The sequence below is a fragment of the Nycticebus coucang genome, chromosome 3 (assembly GCF_027406575.1).
Source record: "Nycticebus coucang isolate mNycCou1 chromosome 3, mNycCou1.pri, whole genome shotgun sequence".
NCBI lineage: Eukaryota > Metazoa > Chordata > Mammalia > Primates > Lorisidae > Nycticebus > Nycticebus coucang.
Window position 1 is genome coordinate 18230386 of NC_069782.1, and position 19936 is coordinate 18250321.

A 19936-nucleotide genomic window follows, 5' to 3' on the forward strand; every position below is an offset into this window, starting at 1 on the left:
CTGTGTCCTGTGAAAGCACAGCAAAAATTTGCAAAACAATAAAAAAAAGCAAAATTTAAAAAGTCAAAGATTATCTATGAAGAAATATGGAAGATATATTAAGAACCTTAAAATTTAAATGCTTTTTGATAGAAAATATAACTTCAAATAATCAGAGAAATAAACAATGAATTATAAAGATGTTTACCATTCTATTTATAATAGTGAAAACTATAAACTACTTAATAAAAGCATGGGTTAACAAATTATAGTATAGCACTCCTTAGAACTATTATGTTTTTTAAAATGGTGTTTTTAGAGAATTGAAAGAAAATGCTGACAATTGTAATACTAATGGTCAGAGCAGTAGAAACGTACTTAATGTTTAGTTTCCTTCTGCTCATTTCTCTGTATTTTTCAGATTTCCAACAAAACTGTTTTCATGATCAAAAGAAACTAATAATGTGGTTTGAAATGTAACAGAAACTATTACTGGGTCAATAAATGAAAGATAATGTCAGTATTTATCAGTATTCAGTAGTTATCGGTATTAAGTATTTAGTATTGCATCAGTACTGAATTTCCTAAAAGTGGTAACTCCACTGTGGTTACATAAGAAAACATCTTGCTCACAGGAAACACACAATGAAATATTTAAGGGTAAAGGAACATTCAATTTACACTCAAATGGTTCAAGGAAAAGAAAATGCAGATAGACACAAACATGCACCAGACATAGAAACAAAAAAATATTAAAAGTATATGAGACAAATGAGCAAAATGTTAACAATAACTGAATCTGGACCTTTGTACTATTTTTCAACTTTTCTGCACACGTGGAATTACTTTAAAATTTTGAACAAAAAATAGTAATTTAACCTAGGAGAAAATTAGAAAAGAAGAACTTACCTCAATATTTTCTTCCCCAAATTTTTCGATAGCTTTCTCTTCAGAAAGGCCACAAGCACCATATTCCAAAGGAGTAAATACAGTTGTTGGAACATTTTCATAGTCACACTGTTTAAAAATGGAAGAGTCATAACTTTAAAAAAAGTACACTCAAGAAAGTTCAAAATTAATCACTTCTCAGCCTTCTAGCTGACATCAAGTATAAAGAAGTTCAAAACTGAGACAGAAAAGCAGACTAATAAATTTCTACCCAAAGTATGTAAAATCCCCATCTTGGATATTGATTGTACAAGATTGAGAATCATTAACTTATAAGGAAAGTTTTAGAAGTTTGAAGTATGGTAAAACTGATGATAAAAAAAAAAGATTTCATGTGGCTTCTCCTATCTTAGAATGTTGAATGTGTTAAATTTTGTATATTAGTCCATCCATCTACCAACTAATGTCACTAACAACGGCACGCTTTGTCTCCCCTTAATAACACTGCCCAGTACAATACTGTTGTACTCACTGCTGACAGTCTCATATTTTTAGCGAGAAAAATTAACAGCTTTCTAAAGAACATCAACTAGGTAATCCATATTAAGAGCCACAAAAGAATTTTATACTTCTAGCCCAATAATTTTATCTTCAGAAATCTACAGTAAGATTGCAAATAATATATTATCATAATTTAACATACTGTAAAACCTTCATAGTTGACCACCTCCTTAAGTTGACCTAATTTTCATAAACCAGACATGCACCACATGTATACATATCGGTATAGTAGGCTTAGTTCCTTACGTTGATCAACTATAGTCCCTTAGGTGGTGAACTTACAGAAGTTCTACAGTATATAACAATATATCATATTATTATGTTATACTATAATATATAATACTAATTTAATAATAACTTATTATATAGAAAAGGCGGCATCTATTACTTGAGCATTGCTGTGGTACTCAATAGTGGCAATGCTGGAGTGCCTTTAAAATTTCCACAATTGAGAAGTGACTCTGCAGTAATATTTTCAATGTAACACTATGAAGCCATTACAATGACAAGGACCATATGGGAAAAAATGGTTAAGACTTACGACACTATTTTTCAAAGCCTATGGTATGATGTTAATAGGTGTAGATGACAAAAGGGTTCTTAAAAAGGTGAATTAAGGCTCAGCGCCAGTAGCACAGTGGTTATGGCACCAGCCACGTACACCAAGGCTGGTGGGTATGAAACCAACTCGGGCCAGCTAAACAACAATGACAATTGCAACAAAAATAGCCAGGCATTGTGCAGACGCCTGTAGTCCCAACTACTTGGGAGGCTGAGGCAAGAGAATTACTTAAACCCAAGAGTTTGAGGTTGCTGTGAGCTGTGACGCCACGGCATTATACTGAGGGCAATATAGTGAGTCTCAAAAAAAAAAAAAAAAGGTGAATTAAGCAAACAGGATTCTCTACTATCAGATTTCTCAGAATCTGTAATACACTAATGTGAACTATGAAAAAATATCCAGTAGAACTGTAAGCTGACTACCCTAGGGACTGTAACAAACTAGTCCACACACAGAGGTGGTCAATATAAGGAACTAGGCCTCCTGTACTAATATGTTCAATCTATGAAAATTAGGTCAACTTTAGGAGTGGTCAACCATGGAAATTCTATTATATCTCTTTCTGGTTTAGGAAACCACAAAGATATAAATTCAAGAACAAATTAAATAAATGTATCTCAATCTCAAGCTATATTTCTTTCTTTCTTTTTTTTTTTTGAGACAGAGCCTCATGCTGTTGCCTTGGGTAGAGTGCTGTGTCATCACAGCTCACAGCAACCTCAAAGTCCTGGGCTCAAGCGATTCTCTTGCCTCTGCCTCCCAAGTAGCTGGGACTATAGGCGCCCACCACAACGCCCAGCTATTTTTTGGTTGTAGTTGTCATTGTTGTGTGGCTGGCCCGGACTGGATTTGAACCCGCCAGCTCAGGTATATGTGGCTGGCACCTTAACCACTTGAGCCACCGGTGCGGAGCCTCAAGCTATATTTCTAAATACCTTTTCTTGGCTTAACAGATACTAAACAATTATACCAATGAATACAAGATGTAACTCAAAGAGGCAGTCTTGTTATTAAGTAAATTTATTACCAATAATAGTATGAACCCTAGGCTTGGCGCCTGTAGCTCAGTGGCTAGGGCACTGGCCACATACACTGGAGCTGGCAGGTTTGAATCCAGCCCAGGCCTGCCAAACAACAATGACAACTACAACCAAAAAGTAGCTGGGTACTGTGGCGGGTGCCTATAGTCCTAGCTCCTTGGGAGGCTGAGGTAAGAGAATTGCTTAAGCCCAAGAGCTTGAGGTTGCTGTGAGCTGTGATGCTACAGCACTCAACGGAGGGCAACATAGTGAGACCCTGTCTTAAAAAAAAAAACAAAAAAATTAGTATGAGCCCTAATATGAATGAAACAACTGACTACTCCCAGGATAATCAATCTGGTATTCAAAATCTTTTTTTTTTTTTTTTTACCTCTAATCTGTTAATTTCAAAATATAATACTTTATTATGCTATAAAAAAATAACTTCAAGTCACAAAAAAATCTGATTAGCATCATTCTGATGAGGTTTCCATTACTGAAAACCAAAATTGATCCATGATGTTTTATACTAGAGGAAAATGGGTAGGGAAAATATTCTTTTACAATTATTGTTTTCAGAATCCTTTTTAAAAAGTTAAGCCATATTTATTCTTTTTATTTTTTTATTTTTGGCCGGGGCCTGGTTTGAACCCGCCACCTCTGGTATATGGGGCTGGTGCCCTGCTCCTTTAGGCACAGGCACAGCCCAGCCATATTTATTCTTTTCTGGGCATCTAGTCCTATGAAACATACTGAAGAGTTTTAATTTCCTAAACTGACTTTAAAAAGTCACTTTAAAACACTGGCTGCGGTGGTGCCTGTGGCTCAGTGAGTAGGGCGGCGGCCCCATATATGGAGGGTGGTGGGTTGGAACCTGGCCCCGGCCAAAATGCAACAAAAAAATAGCCGGGTATTGTGGTGGGCGCCTGTAATCCCAGCTACTCAGGAGGCTGAGGCAAGAGAATCACCTAAGCCCAAGAGTTAAAAGTTGCTGTGAGCTGTGACGCCACCGCACTCTATGTACCGAGGGCGATAAAGTGAGATTCTGTCTCTGAAAGAAAAAAAAAAACACTGGGCACAATGGCTCACGCCTATAAGTCCCAGCACTTGGGAGGTGGAGGTAGGTGGATTGCCTGAGATCAGAAGTTTGAGACCAATCTGCACCAGAGTAAGACCCCCATCTCTGAAAAACAGCTGGGCATTGTGGAGGGCACCTATAGTCCCAGCTACTTGGGAGGCTGAGGCAAAAGGATCACTTGAACAAAAGTTTGAGGTTGCTGTGAGCTAAGATGCCACACCACTCTACCAAGGTTGACCAAGTGAGACTCTTGTCTCAGAAAAAAAAAAAAAAGTCATTTTGAAACACTAATACAACATTTAACACATTCAACATTCTAAGATGAAAGGATTTTTTAGAAAGGATGGGATAATAAGTTCTGAAGAGCAGTTTAAGCTGCTCTGCATACTGACACCATTACCTACATTCCCAAATCCTTTTATAACCTACATAGATGCTATAAAAAAACTTAAAAATCATTATATGTTGGTAATAATGAAAGTGATGTAAAACCCAATGGTTAAGAGTATAATACATGGAATGTAACAGTGCTAAAACTTGACTAATCAAAAGTTCTTCTTATTCATAGTGTGTGATTCCAAGAACAACAATTTTTATAATAAAGTCACAAAGGAATAGCAATTGCAATAATGTCTTGTTTGGAATAAAGCAGGATCCCATGATCAAAATAACTAAATTATTTAAGACCTGGAAAACTTCCCAACTACCCCTATGTAGGGAAGTGGGAGTATTATTAACAGTATCTAGTGGGTGACAGCCACAACACTCACCTTGACAGTGGAACCAGCATAGAGCCTCTGAGCCAGCAGTCGTCCTGCCTGGATTGCTACTGGGGTGAGTTCCATCTTACCCTCCAACACATCGCCAATGGCATAGATGTAAGGCACGTTGGTCTGCTCTTCATCTGTGACAGGAATTTTTCCAGTTCTGTAAATTTATCCAGTTAAAAATCATAATCAATTACCACTACTAATTAAAACAAAATCCCCTTTCTCCCAAGGAAGCTCCAACCTATAACTCTAGCTGAAGGCATTAAAAACGTAACAAAATTGCTGAGAGGAACCAAAAAGCCTCCTGACAATTCCGGCTACTATTTTGAAAAATTGAAGAAATATGAAAACTATAAAAACCAGAATTTTAGAACTGTAACAGAGTGGTTAAAACTGAGGATGCTAAATAATAATAACCAAAGAGAAAAAAAGAAAACAACAGGGAATACTAATGTGAAAAGCACAGGAAGAAGAGTTTTCTAGGCTGAACCTAAAAGGGGAACTCTCTAACTATAATAAAATTAACTTGAAAAATCTAACACTCTAGAATTGATCAAGGCAGTAAATAACTGAATATTCAAAATGATGTAATAAAGACTTTTTCTTACTTTTCATTTATCTTCACTCCCACAGTATGCAAGCCAATTTTTCTTGTGCAAGCGTCTCTTCCTATTGCCAGCAATACCTGAAAAATTACTAATGTATCAGTGACTATCAACAAAAAGGCTTTGCATGAATTACTTAACCACATTTTTCTCTGCTTATTCAACAAATCTAATTTCATTTTCTAAATCTGGAAATAAATATTTCATAAAGAAAATAAAGCCAAAGTTTAAATAAAGTCTTTATGAAAAAAATCCTTTGAATGTTATATAGCAGAAATCATTTTTTATTTCTTATTAAAAGAGTTAATAATTCCTTAATAAAGCCATCCAAGTTCAAAGACAAAACCAGCATAGCCTATGACTGAATTCACTTACATATTTTTAAGTGGTAGCTAGAGAGACGAAAGGGAAGAACATGGGACAGAAATCTTAGCTCATGGCCAGGTGCCCATAGCTCAGTGGTTAGGGTGCCAGCCACATGCTTCAGGGCTGGTGGGTTCAAACTCAGCCCAGGCCTGCTAAACAACAACAAAAATAGCCAGGCATTGTGGCAGGCACCTATAGTCCCAGCTACTAGGTAGGCTGAGGCAAGAGAATAATGCCACAGCACTCTATCGAGGGTGACAAAGTAAGACTCTGTCTCAATTAAAAAAAAAAAAAAACAAATTCCTAGCTCATTAAAAATTTTGGTGCCTATGTATAGTTATTTGACAATATTTTAAGTTACAGTGGAAAAACTCTAAAGCCATCCTTGCACAAGAATTAATTTTAATATCATAAGTTATTAACATAGCTTAGAATGGGCATGAAAGCAGTGCATTTTAGAAATATTTAACAATCATTCTAAGTACGAAATAAGTATTTTATCTGCTTTCTGATACGGTGTTGACCCAAGCCCACTCTTACCGTATTATATTCTCCTTCAATGGTTTCCTCACTATGGGTGGACTGAGCTATCACCCTGAGTCGGCCTGGTGTCCCTGCTTCAATTTGTTCAACCTATAAAAGTGATAAAGTTTTACCTTGAAATAAAGGCATTTATCAAGGGGGGTAAGTGTAGCTTCCCCTCTATCTTGTTAACCCAAAGTTAAAACATAAAATCTTGCTTCAGAGCTCTTTTATGAGCTATGTCCCTCACTTATTCTCCCTTCCTTTCAAATAATTCTCAAATAATACAACTCAGAGAAGAAAGTGGGAAAAGAAGAAAGCCAGAGAAAGCACACTGTGATCCCAAAGATCAAACCAGTGACTGTTTTTCTTATCTTATCATTCATCCAGAACCATTAATCCCATGGAGAGCCACTGTTACCCAAATTCAGAGATTTGCTTTTGACAATAGACGTTCAGCATTCATTGACAAGGAGACTCGATATTGGAGTTCCTCAATAATGATACAGATAACAGGTAACAGTCATGGTAGACTACCCTGTTTCCCCGAAGATAAGACATCCTCCAAAAATAAGACCTACTTAGAGGAAAGATAAGACGTCCCCTGAAAATAAGACCTAGCGCATCTTTGGGAGCACACCTTAAAATAAGACACTATCTTATTTTCGGGGAAACAGGGTAGGAGGTGTGTGTGATTGTCACCACTAGGGTTCTAAGGATGTATAGTAAAGAATGAGCAAGCCTTGGCCCTGGTACTATGGCAAATGAGAAGGACTACACCAACCTACTACACAAAAATGTCAACCAGGTAACAATGACTTAAGAAACCCCATCGCCTAGAAGCTTTGTTAAGCATGTAGTTATCCTTTTCTCTGAATAACAGCGTATAAAATATTTCCTAGGAGACTACCTTTAAAATAGGATGAGTCTATTTGGGGAAATTGTCAAGGGTCACTTTCTTTTCAACATCAATAAATAGTAAAGATTTATTTTCTTGAATTCCTTCCCTTCTTATATAATTAAACCTCTCTAAGAAAAATCTTTCCTGTTTAATTTATATTAAAATGTTCTCATCTTTGGAAAAGAGCTAAATTGGCCCATATCTTAAGATTTGTTTCAAAACGGTAAACAAAAAGGGCCTCATCCCACCTCTCTTGTAACTCACTTTTGTGCTGCAGTCAGACCTTTACATATTTAGAACAATTTTCCTCCCCACAGAGTCTTTCTGGACATACTATATTCTCTGTCCAAAATGCATTCTCTCCCCTCTCTCCACCAAAGACTACTTATATTCAAGTTACTTTCTGAACAAATAATATACAAGAGTTTAATGTCCAGCTGTGAGAATGAGAAACCCTGGTGACCCTGTTTTACTAGGTGTAGTCCACCAGATTTTCAAGAGGACCCCAAATGTTAGCACATCATATACATACAGCTATTTTCTTTCTTTCTTTTTTTTTTTTTTTTGCAGTTTTTAGCCAGGGCCAGGTTTGAACCTGCCACTTCTGGTATATGGGGCCAGTGCCCTACTCCTTGAGCTGCTCCCAGCTATTTTCTAATTATAGTTCTAATATAAACATAACATATAGGTATATGCATGCCTTTACTCCCTAAAAAAACAGCTACAGTAATCAAGCACTAATAATTCCTAGGAAATTTGCTACTTAATCTTTACAGTATTATTAGAATTGCTTTAGACTTACTGTCTGCTAAGTACTGTTCTAATTACTTTGTAAGTATTGGCTAATGCAAACTTAACATGAACTCTCAGATAGATGTTACTATCAACCTCATTTTACAGAAGAAACTGAGCTTTTGAGAGGTTAAATAACTCTCCTAAATTCATATAGCAATAACTCTCCTGAATTCATATAATTTATTCCATTAGCTATGCAAATAACATATGAGAGTATGAACAGTATTTGAATCCAGTTCATTCTCCCCAGACCTCTTCCTCTTGTGTATCAGCACTGAACATTCACAGTTATGCAAAGAACTCAAGTTAACCCATTAAGAAATTACCTTTTAAATGACAACTTAACTTTAACAAAATAATCCCTGTACTGTAGAACAATTATCTATTAGTATGAAGAAGATATACTAAATATACTAAGTGATAAATTTTGTCAGTTTTATTGAAAGATTTTCATTTAACAGAAGAGAACTAAAGATTAAAAAAGTTGACAAAGTAAGAAAATATTAATCTATAAAGAAAAAAGCTATTTGGGTGGTGGGCAGGTACAACTTAATATACCAGTATACACAAGAGGAGGAATCACAGCATTCCGGACGGTTTACAATGCTAAGACGATGCTTCTACCACCAGCTCAACTCTCCTCTTGCCTTTTAGTATTAGTATAGAACCAACAGACCTACAGACAACCCCACTTACTTTGACTGGTACAAATTGTTTTATAAACTTGACGCCATGTTCTTCCATGTGTTCACCAATTTTGTTGGCCATGTCCTGGTCAAATCCTCTAAGAAGAATGGACCGTACCATAACAGTGACGTCTAAACCAACACCAGCGAGAAATCCAGCACATTCCAAAGCAACATAGGATGCTCCAACCACGAGGGTCTTACCCGGGCAGTAAGGTAAGGAGAAAAGATCATCACTGAAAAGTTAAAGACAAATGAGATAAGAGGGGAAAATGTGATAATGAATAATGATCAAATCAAAGTAAATATTTTTACTTTCTTAAGAACAAAATACTATAAGATTATAAACGTTCCATTAGCTACGCAAATAACATATGAGAGTATCTAAGGTCCTGGATGCTGTCCCTTTCTGGCTACTCATTTGCTCAAGTTACCCATGGCTACACATAGCAAACCATGTAACTTCAGATACTGGTCCAAATCCAAATCACATAAAACTATTGTGAACTTTTTGGAATAAATCATATATTTGCAAACCCAAACCCCTACCCTCAATCTATCACTCAGCTCTGAGTTGAAAAACCTGTTACTTCTCAACTAAAATATCAATTATCCAGAGTGGGGAGAAGGGTGGAGAAAAACTTTCAGTGTCTTATTTTTGTAATATAAAAAGTCAAACGAGACAAAAACTTCTACTCGAGTTAGGAATATATAAGACGTAGATCATAAAAGCATTGTTAGAGAATGAGTTTCTAAAAATACAAGACAGCCTGCTATGGCCTGTTTGTGCTCCCAAAATTCATAAATTGAAGTCCTAGATCCCAAGGTGATGGTATTAAGTGATGGAGCCTTTGGGAATTGATTAAGTCATGAGGGCAAAGTTCTCATAAATGGGGTTTATGTCCTTATAAAAAGGAGACCTCAGAAAGCCCCTTCACCCCCTTCCACCATGTAAGGACACAGTGAAAAGGCACTGCCCATGAACGGGGAAGAGGGCCCTTCTAGGACACCAAATCTGACAGCTCCTTCATCTTCTACTTCCCAGCCCCAGAACTGTGAGAAATAATCTCTGTTCTGTATAAGCCACCCAATTTATGATATTTTGTCATAGCAGCCTAAATGGACTAAGAGATTTCCTCCAAGACAGCAATGACAGCAGCTGCCATCTGGGTTGCTCCTGGATAAGACACAGGGATAAAATCGTATTTCCAAAGAAAAAAAGGGGCCTGAAGGAGATGAGTAATTCATAATACAATCATAAACAAATCATAGACAAAAAACAGCTAAGAGGACATATATTTTTTAAATTTCAGGTTAATGTGGAGGTATGAACGACTAGGCCACAATATCTGCATTTGTTAGGTTATAGTGTCCTGCACCCAGAAGATGTGCCATACGCCCCTACGATGTGCCCATTAAGTGGGAACACACCAATCCTCTTCCCTCCCTCCCCGGTTCCTTCTCCTCCCAGCTTGAATTGAACTGAGTTTTTCTCTTATGTGTGTAGTAGATCATCTACTAGCTTCATATTAGTACTGAATACATTGGCTATTTGCTTTTTCCTAAGGGACATATTTATCAACAATCTTGTTTTAATAATTTCATAATTTAAAATTCCTGAACAATGTCAGCAGGATTACCACTTACAGGGCAAAAATAAACCATACAACAAAACTTCCTTGCTTGATTCACTTATTTCAGAAAGTCCTTCAACACTGACACTGTAACCATTCTTATAGCTGAGTAGAGTCTGATAAATCTAAATGGCCTGCCAGCCTCAAATTCTTCTAGTATTCATTGTGCAAGTGTTAATAGGTAACACATGATCCTACTTTTTGAAAAACTAAATGTGGCTTGGCACCAGCGACGTACACCAAGGGTGGCGGGTTTGAACCCGGCCTGGGCCAGCTAAAAACAGCTATGACAATTGCAACAAAAAATAGCTGGGCATTGTGGCAAGCACTAGTGGTCCCAGCTACTTGGGAGACTGAGGCAAGAGAGTTGCGTAAGCCCAAGAGTTTGAGGTTGCTGTGACCTGGAACACCAGGGCACTCTACCAATGGCAACACAGTGAGACTCTGTCTCAACAAAAAAAAAAAAAAAAGAAAAATTAAATGTATCATATTTATTTTACGAAGTATTCACAGATATCCATTTGTTTTATTTATTATATACTGACATACAACACACAAATAAAAATGTACATTAAGTATAGATCTATATATATTGATAGTAATATTAACTTTATGTGGTAAGATCACCAACGCTTGGAGTTTTCAATTTTTTCAATGTTCTCATTTAAAATAATTTTTACTTTTTCACTTTTTCTCAGACCCCTGTCCCTACCCAGAGAGGACAAAATGTGGCAAAAAAAACTCTGAGGTTCAAGAAAAGGACTCACTGGGTTTGAAGAAAACAGCAAAAGCAAAATCCACAATGGGCTTTCCATCCTCCTCTGCTTTTTTTTCTTACCTGCTGATGCAGTATTCTTTGTCACCAGGGATGCCTAAGTAACGCGGCCTTTCACCAGTGGCAATGAGAAATCTCTCTGCTGAATAAATTTTTTCTTTGCCTTTATTATTTGTTGCCTACAAAGGAACCAATACAAAAACTTTAGTAAGTGATTACCCTTAAAACTGTAAACTTTACAGTTAACAAGATCCACTTCACTACGTCTCATTTGACCCTCATAATTTGATAATACAGTAAGAAAGACCTATTAAGACTGAGTAGCTAATAGCAAAGCATTATTAGAAAAAGCTACTCGGATGTCATGATTACCTTAATCCTATGGGGACCAATAAATTGCCCATAGGCATTCTCGTAGACCACCTTTTTCTCCCGTAGAGCTACTCGGTAGCCCCAGTTCAGCGAGCTGATGTGATTCTGTACAGCTTCTGTCATTTTTTCCCAGTCATGCTTAACTGCATATGAAAATAAGACAAAATTTTCAGTTTTTCAACTTCTGGCAAAAATCCCAATAACTACTCAAAGGAAATACAAACAGCAGAGATTTTAGTCTAAAAGGACAAATCTTTCATTTTGAGCATATATACTTCTTTTTATCTTCAAATATTCTTTGCCTTCTCAAAGACTACCATGCAATTAAACAATGCAAGGATTCCTGGCAATCCTCAAAACTAAAATAACCTTATATAAACTTTTTCTTCTTTATCTAGAAATGAGCTAAAATTTTAGTTTGGATTGTATATACTGATTGCTGGGGCATATTAAGGGTTAAGATTCTGTATTTGCAATAAAATCCAAGAGATTTTAATATAGCCAGGTCTGGAGTTGCTAAACTAGTTAAGAGTTTATGCCAGGAGCTGGCAAATCATAACACTATGGGCCAAATATAGCCTATCAACATTTTGTAAATTAAGTTTTCCTGAAATGCAGCCGTGCTCCTTTATTTCCATATTTTCTAGGGTTGCTTTTACACTACAATGGCAAAGTTGAGTAGCTACAACAGAGACCATATGGTCCAAGAAGCCTAAAATACTATCTGGTCTTTTACAGGAAAAATTCATTGACTCCTCATTTAGACAGGGAATTTTAAGAGTCTTATATTTCATTTCTCCTCAGACTTCAATCCAATCAAAAAGAAAAATATTTTTATTCTATCATAATTAATCATTTAATTAGGTGATCCTTAGGGCACTAAAGTATTACTAAATTCCAAAATGTTAATGAATAAAAATCAACCTTTTGTCATTTAGTAATCAATTCCTTATTATTATTGGTATGGGTAAATACACCACAATAGTAGGCTTATGAAGGCAGGTCCTGGGGAAGGGGTGGTACAGAGGGAATAAGAAAATACATACTAACAATCTCTCTCAGGGGAATGAGGAAATCTGAGTCTCCAATTCAGTAGTTGAGCAGCTTGGCCAAACAGTAAGTGGTGAAACCAAGTGGTGACACCTAACCGCCAAATGACAAACCTAAATGACAGGTTTGTGGCCTTCTATAGAACAGATCATGACTTTTCATTCATCTGACCACAAAATGTTAGAACCAGAGCAAACATAAGAGATTAGTTCAATTAAAAAATAAATAACTGCCGAGGCCACTGTGCTTGTGGTGGTAGAAGAACTCGGTGCCTCGTAGTGGGAAGGGCTGTAGGGAGCCTGGCCCAGCTTGCCTGGCCTCTTTCTACCATCATTATTTTTTTTTAAAGGCAGGAATCGCTGTTTCTGTACCAGGAATAGTACCTGACTCATGCATGTGCCAGTCATCTAGCTGCAATATTTACCAACATTTTACCAAATTTATTTTTATATGTCTCTCTCTCATAAGGGTCTAAGCAAATAGATGTGAGCAATTTAAGAAAACTTTAAGGTAACTGATTTTCAAAGATTCCAGACTTGGGAATAAGTAGTAGTAGTATTTTTAAATGGGAAGACGCATCAAAGGAAGCCTAACGAGTTTGAGTAGAAGCAAAATTTTTCAAAGCATGTATTTGTCATATTTTTTTATTTTATAAACTGTTAAAATCTGAAAAGCCACAAAATAGTTTATCCTACCTACTGGCTGTAATATTTTCCCTCAAATTCTCTACAGTCTGTAAATCTGAAATCTATAGGGGTTGGAGTTTCACTCTCAACCCCTATAGATAGTTCACAGAGTGAACTATGTTAATAATTAGTCATGAAGCTGGGCCAAGCCTCACTTTCTTCTCCTACCAGATAATGCAATCTACTTTCTAAAAATTAACAATTCCCTCTCCAACTTGTCTGGGGCCTCTAGGGTACATTAAATTTTTTTTTTAATTGCATACATTTACTAAGTATGCAAGAAAAAACTACTTACATAATAAACTGGTTAAAAATAAATTCAATGTATTCAGAACAGGTCTAAAAATTCGTATTTAACTTGAAAAAAGTAAATCCCTTCACAATTAAATTTGGATCTTTCATTTTACCCTGTCAAAAACTAATCTTTTATAGGGAAGGGCTTTTACAAGTAATGTCAACGCAGTAGTGTACGGTGCCCATATGTTTATATGACTTTCAAGGAAACAATTTCTTTTTTGAAACCACTTTAAAAAAAAAAAGATTAAGCAATGTTTTGAGTTGTGTATGCCCTAGTGAAAGGTAAGTTGTCCCTTACTCTAATATTTTTAATCCAACAAAGTTTAATCGCCCCCTCCATAAACAATCATCACTCCCCACAAATACCAGATGCTGAAACAGACTTCTTTGGAAAGAGAAAAATGCAACAGCTTCACAAGAAAGCAAATGCAGTTAGTACGTTCTTGCAAATTACAAACATTTTATAATTTCTTACAAAAACTATACATGAACTTATTTGAAAAAATTCTGGGCTCAGCGCCTGTAGCTCAGTTGTTAGGGCGCCGGCCACATACACCAAGGCAGGAGGGTTTAAACCCAGCCCAGGCCAGATAAACAATGACAACTGCAACAAAAAAATAACCGGGCATTGTAGCAGGCGCCTGTAGTCCCAGCTACTTGGGAGGCTGAGGCAAGAGAATCACGTTAAGCCCAAGAGTTGGAGGTTGCTGTGAGCTGGGTGACATAGAGACTCTGTCTCAAAAAAAAAAAAAAATTCTGGTTTTCAGCCCATGTGGTGGCTCATGCCTGGAATCCTAGCCCTATGGAAGGCTTCAGTGGGTTGATTGCTTGAACTGAGGAATTTGAGACCAGCCTGAGCAAAAACGAGACCCTGTCTCTACTAAAAATAGAAAAACTAGCTGGGAGTAGTGGCAGGTACCTGTAGTCCCAGCTACTCGGGAGCTTGAGGCAGGAGAATTGCTCAAGCCCAAAAGATTGAGATTGCCATGAGCTATGACTCCACAGTCCTCTACCCAGGGTGAGAATCTATCTCAAAAAAAAAAAAAAAAAGAAAAGAAACACCATACTCCAAGAGCAATATCTATTGTTACTACAGTAACTAACTGACAAAGGATAACTACAGTGATTTTATTCATAAAAAATGTAAACAATAAAAACTCCCAGAGTATTTGTTAGCTTTAATAAAAATGAAAAGTACATTCCAAGATTAGAGCTCAAACTCCTAAAAGCACAAGCAGAAGAGTTGCTTCTTTCATACCCATCTCATCAACTTTCCATCCATAGTTTCGGGAATCTTGTAGGGCTTGTCCTAACAAAGCTGCTTGGTGCATTAATTTTTTAGGTATGCAGCCCACATTTACACATGTTCCTCCAAGACCTGCAAAACACAGAGAAATCAGTTTATAGACTGCTTTCCAAGGCTTCAAAGAAAAAGGTCAATGGTTATTACAATTCCATAAAACATCGTATTTTATTTGTTTAATGTGCCCAGTTCTGTTTATGTAAGTTTATTCCTAGATCTCGTGATGTTTCTAAGTTCAGAGAGCTTTATTTACCAAACACAATAACATCATCCTAAAACAAAACAAAAAAAGGGGGCAGATTTCCATGTATTTCAAAGACACAAAATTGATTGCTGAAAAGATCCCAGAATTGAAGTTTTACACTATGCATAACCCTACACAGATGGCCCACAGTTGGTTTTACTTCTAATTTTTCAACTTTATAATTATACCCATACAACCATTCTCTATTTTACTTTCAGTACAGTGTTCAATAAATTACATGAGATATTCAGTGCCTTATTATAAAACAGGCTTTGTGTTAGATGACTTTTCCCAACTGCAGGTTAATGTTAAAGTGTTCTGAGCATGTTTAAAGTAGTCTGGGCTAAAGAGTCCCGCCAGTACATGGCAGGAATTGCAACTTTTGAAGCTGGGAATCTGGATGGCACTATTCTACCACCCATGTGGACTGTGGAGCAAAGGAAGTCATCCCGCCAAGAAATAAAGTTGATCAGTAGAGGGCAGAGGTGTGGGACTGGGGGACAGCATTGCTGCTCTCTGCCTCAATCTGAAAGACCTTATCAATCCTTACAATAAACTACACATTAAAATTTTAACTACCTCAACAAAAAGAAAAGGTAAGGAAAAACTAAAAAATAAAGAATAAAAAAATAAAAAAATAAAGTAGTCTGGGCTGAGCTAAGGACAAGGACTTGCTCTCTTCCTCTGTTGCCCAGGATGGCTCACTGTAACATCAGCCTTTGACTCAAGGGTTCCTTCTGCCTCAGCCTTCCAAGCAGCTAGGAGTACAGGCACACACCACCAGACCTGATTAATTTTTTCATTTCAACAGGGTCTGCCTATGTTGCCCAGGCTATTCTGAAACTCTTCGCCTCAAGCAATTCTCTTACCTGAGCCTTCTAAAGCACTGGGATTACAAGCATGAACTTTACATGCAGTTTGAACTTAGGCTATTTTCAACTTACACTGGCTTTATCCGTGCCACAACCCCACCATAATTTGAGGAGCATCTATACCATATCTGTGCCGTTGAATCTATGCACAGAATACCTGATAAAGAGGTTCTTATAATTGGACCTAGAATTCAGTGGGTCTAAAACTACATTTAAAATTTAGCGTATGTGTACATTTCTTTAAAGGAGGTAGCCTATACCTTTTGATTATTTCTCTTAGATTCTCAAGGACTCCTGACTCCCCTCATCCCCTAGAAAAGGTTAACCATCCCTAAACTTAAAGAATATGATAAGTATAATAGCTTGTTTTCATTAAAACAATATGCAGGCAGGTGGGGAGGTGGCCAAAATGAGCGCGAGACAGCAGTGGACTCCATCAGTCCTCTGAGCAGAACGCCATCAGAGTGGCACTGTGGAGTGTAAGCTTCACAAGGGCAGGAACTCTGTGTGTATCGTGTTCACTGCTATATCCCATGACCCTGGCTCATAGTATATGTTCAATAAATACTTGTTAAATAAACGAATAATAAACATATGATTCACCAAGACTCAGAAGCAGCAAGGTATCTGGTTCTAATTCTTGTTGAAGGTAGGAGGAAGATTTAAAACAGAAATCCATAGATAAGAAGTTAAAATTTTTAGTTATTAAGCTCCTAAATATAATAAATTACTCAAATTTTACCTTCAGAGTTTGAGGATAAGGTTTTTACTTTTTTGATTCTGTGCCAAAGGACCTAAATTTTTAGCATTTAACTTGAGAACATCTTCACTTAGTTCAAAGGAAAGAAGTATGTTTTGTTTGGTTTAATTTAATCAGGTTTTAGAAGCCAGTTAAATCAGTGCCAGAGAAAATTGTGCTTCTGCAAAATCACATCGAGAATTACTTTAAAAGCTTACCCCATCTAGTTCCAAGAGGGGTGGGAGTGACAAAATCCAGAACCATCACTCTCTTGCCATATTTGGCTGCCTCCTGAAAAATAAAATTATTAAAACAAGTTGGAAAAGTTAATATGCTAGAGTGGAAATGGGCTGTTAAAATTCATTCTGTTGTTATCAAACTATAATGCCTAAAGCATAACTAGTTATTAATATGTGAGAATTCATACACCATGATGATTAGTTCATTAAAGTGATATTCACATAGTTGTGAGAGTAGGTTTGAAAATTATGCAGATTACACAGCTGGGCACAGTGGCTCACGCCTGTAAACCTAGCACTATAGCAGGGTGAGGCAGGCAGATTGCCTGAGCTCATAGGTTCAAGACCAGCCTGAGCAAGAGTGAAACCCCATCTCTAAAAATAGCTAGGTGTTGTGGTGGGTGCCTATAGTCCCAGCTACTCAGAAGGCTGAAGCAAGACAATCACTTGAGCCCAAGAGTTTGAGGTTGCTGTGAGCTATCACACCACAGCACTCTACAGAGGGCAAACAAAGTGAGACTTTGTCTCAAAAAAAGAAAGAAAGAAAGAAAGAAAGAAAAGAAAATTATGCGGTTTACAGTTATAAAATTGTTAGAATGAACTAGAAACTTGAAAATCCCCTTATGTAATTCCACCCAAACAAGAATAAATTAAGCAATATTCTGGTAAAAACAAACAAACAAAAAAAAAAAGTGGCCATTTCCAAGCAAGTGCTAAGTAGGTGGAACACAAGGGCAGATATTCTACAGCCCTTGACTGAACCTGTATCCCATGAGATAATATTTTTTAAAGCATTTCAATGTTTCATCTAATTTGGTTTCTGTGGCACAATGTTGGGAGAAGTTTTTCTTCTGAAACTGTCAGATTTCCTAAAATTTTCACATGAGGAGCCATGAAAAAGTTGACAGCATCTATAAGGCTTCCAAATCCATTTATAGAAGCATAAAGAATATAGTCAGAAGTTTGTTTTGCAGAATATCCTTTATCTATCTCAGAGAATAAGCTTTGTGTACTGGCAACTAGGTCTCTAAAGATTATTTGAAAAGACTGAGTCTGTTTGTCTTTCAAACACACCATTACTGAAGTAAAATATATCATGCTAGACACTGGCCTGCTCCTAATTTGGGAAAGCTTCATTTGAATCTAGTTTTACTGATTCACCATAAGCTACACCATAGGGGAATATAACTACTTCATCTTTTAGGAGAACCTGTTGAGTGGGGATGACAGGCCCAAAGGCTCCTTCCTCACATAGGAAACGTATCTTGCTTCAAAACCACGAGCCTCACTCCTAACCTTCCTTACTCATATGTCCTTTTCCCAATCACCCCCAAGCCACAGAGTTAACGGTAATTCTCTTAGATAACTCCATTTACACAGGAAGTAAATCACCTTTTTTTTTTTTTTTTTCATTGTTGGGGATTCATTGAGGGTACAATAAGCCAGTTGTAAATCACCTTTAATAAATAAGTTTAAGAGATCCAGCTGCTCTCTACCTTTCTACTGGGTAGAAGGAGTTGTAATAGGGAAATCATCAAAGTGAAAAAACAGACAATCAGTAATATGTATAAAGAAATAAATTTGTTTAATTTCAAACCATTTCTAATATCCTTACAATCTTGGAAAAATCAACCAAACTTAAAATGAATAAAAACGTGTTGTAAATACTGGGCCCTGTACTTTTTATATAAAAAACATAATTTCAATCTAGAAAAATACTTATGAAGTTGTCCCTTAACATTGTCCATGTCTTGCCCAATTAATCTGCCAAATTTCACAAGAGTGGATCAAATAAATTCCCCAGAGAATGTGAAGAACTCCATCAGGGATATTAATATTTTAACCATAATCCAGATAACACACAACCCAGGGAACCTTGCCTTAGCAGCTGCCAGTCCTCCTGAGCCACCTCCAATGATGATAAGGTCATAGTCATAAGACTTAGGAAGATTCTCAGAGCCATTCATTTTTAGTAGCTTTTGAAGTCTGCCCTCCTGATAAGCCTGAAGAAAAATGATGGAAAGGAAAACAAGTATTAACGTAAAATCAGCAATGTCCAAAAATGCATGTAAGAAAACCATTCTTTAAAGAAGAAAAATTTTCAAAGGAAAAATGTTGTTTCATTCATATGACAGCATACAAATGGAATATTCAACCTTCTTTTCAGGTGGTAATGAGTAAGTTGCTTTCTTTTAGGTTATTGTTCCTAAGGACTCTGTCCTAGCTTTTCACATCATCATTAACTACTTTAAAGCCTTCATAAAGTACTTCTGCATAAGTGAGGCCCTGACAGCCCAACAAAACCAGTTTAGGCCTAAATCAAGTTTAATCATCAGGTCTTTTTTCCCACAGCCATAAAGAAAAAAAAAGATGAACTCATACAATCTGGATGGAACTGAAGGCCATTCTCCTTAATGAAGTATCTCAGGAATGGAAAAATAAACATCACATATACTTACTATTAAATTGGAACTAACTGATGAGCACACATGTGCAGAGGGAAGTAAGACTCAACCAGGGGTGACGGGTAGGAGGGGGGTAAAAACCTACCTAATGGGTACAATAAACACTATTTGAGAGACCAGGCACACCTACAGCCATGGCTCCAGCATTACAAAAGTAATCCATGTAACCTAAAACATTTGCACCCCTCTTAATACCTAAAGTTTAAAGAGAAAAAGTCAGTCAAACATTTAAGACTTTTCTATGCTATTTAGCTGAGGCGTAAAATCTAGAAATTCAAAACAAATTATTGATACTGACCTACATGAAAAACTAAACGTAAAAGTTGCTGCTCTTGTAGGGTATTTTATATAAGCACAATTCTGTGAAGCTCATTCCTTTAATCTGCATATGCATGAAGTCTCCTAAATTTAGTACAGACTTAGTACTGTATTTAGTTTCCACAGAGATGATGTAACAAACTTCATAACTTTCTTAATTTAAAAAATCCGTTTTTACACAAATTAGTTATACTTCGTATTGGTTTAGAA

General features: G+C 36.7%; 1 protein-coding gene across 3 annotated transcripts in view; it reads right to left on the reverse strand.

Annotated features, from left to right (window-relative positions):
- Positions 1-19936, reverse strand: part of TXNRD1 (thioredoxin reductase 1) — a 76460-nt gene that overhangs the window by 35584 nt on the left and 20940 nt on the right. For all 3 annotated transcript variants that reach the window (XM_053583578.1, XM_053583579.1, XM_053583580.1), the window contains 10 exons: positions 18824-18946; positions 16923-16995; positions 14805-14924; positions 11514-11656; positions 11205-11320; positions 8743-8968; positions 6369-6461; positions 5466-5542; positions 4858-5014; positions 889-996 (listed from right to left, as the gene is read on the reverse strand). In XM_053583578.1, coding sequence (XP_053439553.1) covers positions 889-996; positions 4858-5014; positions 5466-5542; positions 6369-6461; positions 8743-8968; positions 11205-11320; positions 11514-11656; positions 14805-14924; positions 16923-16995; positions 18824-18910 — 1200 coding nt within the window. In that variant the 5' untranslated portion in view covers positions 18911-18946. The remainder of the gene's footprint in view (positions 1-888; positions 997-4857; positions 5015-5465; positions 5543-6368; positions 6462-8742; positions 8969-11204; positions 11321-11513; positions 11657-14804; positions 14925-16922; positions 16996-18823; positions 18947-19936) is intronic.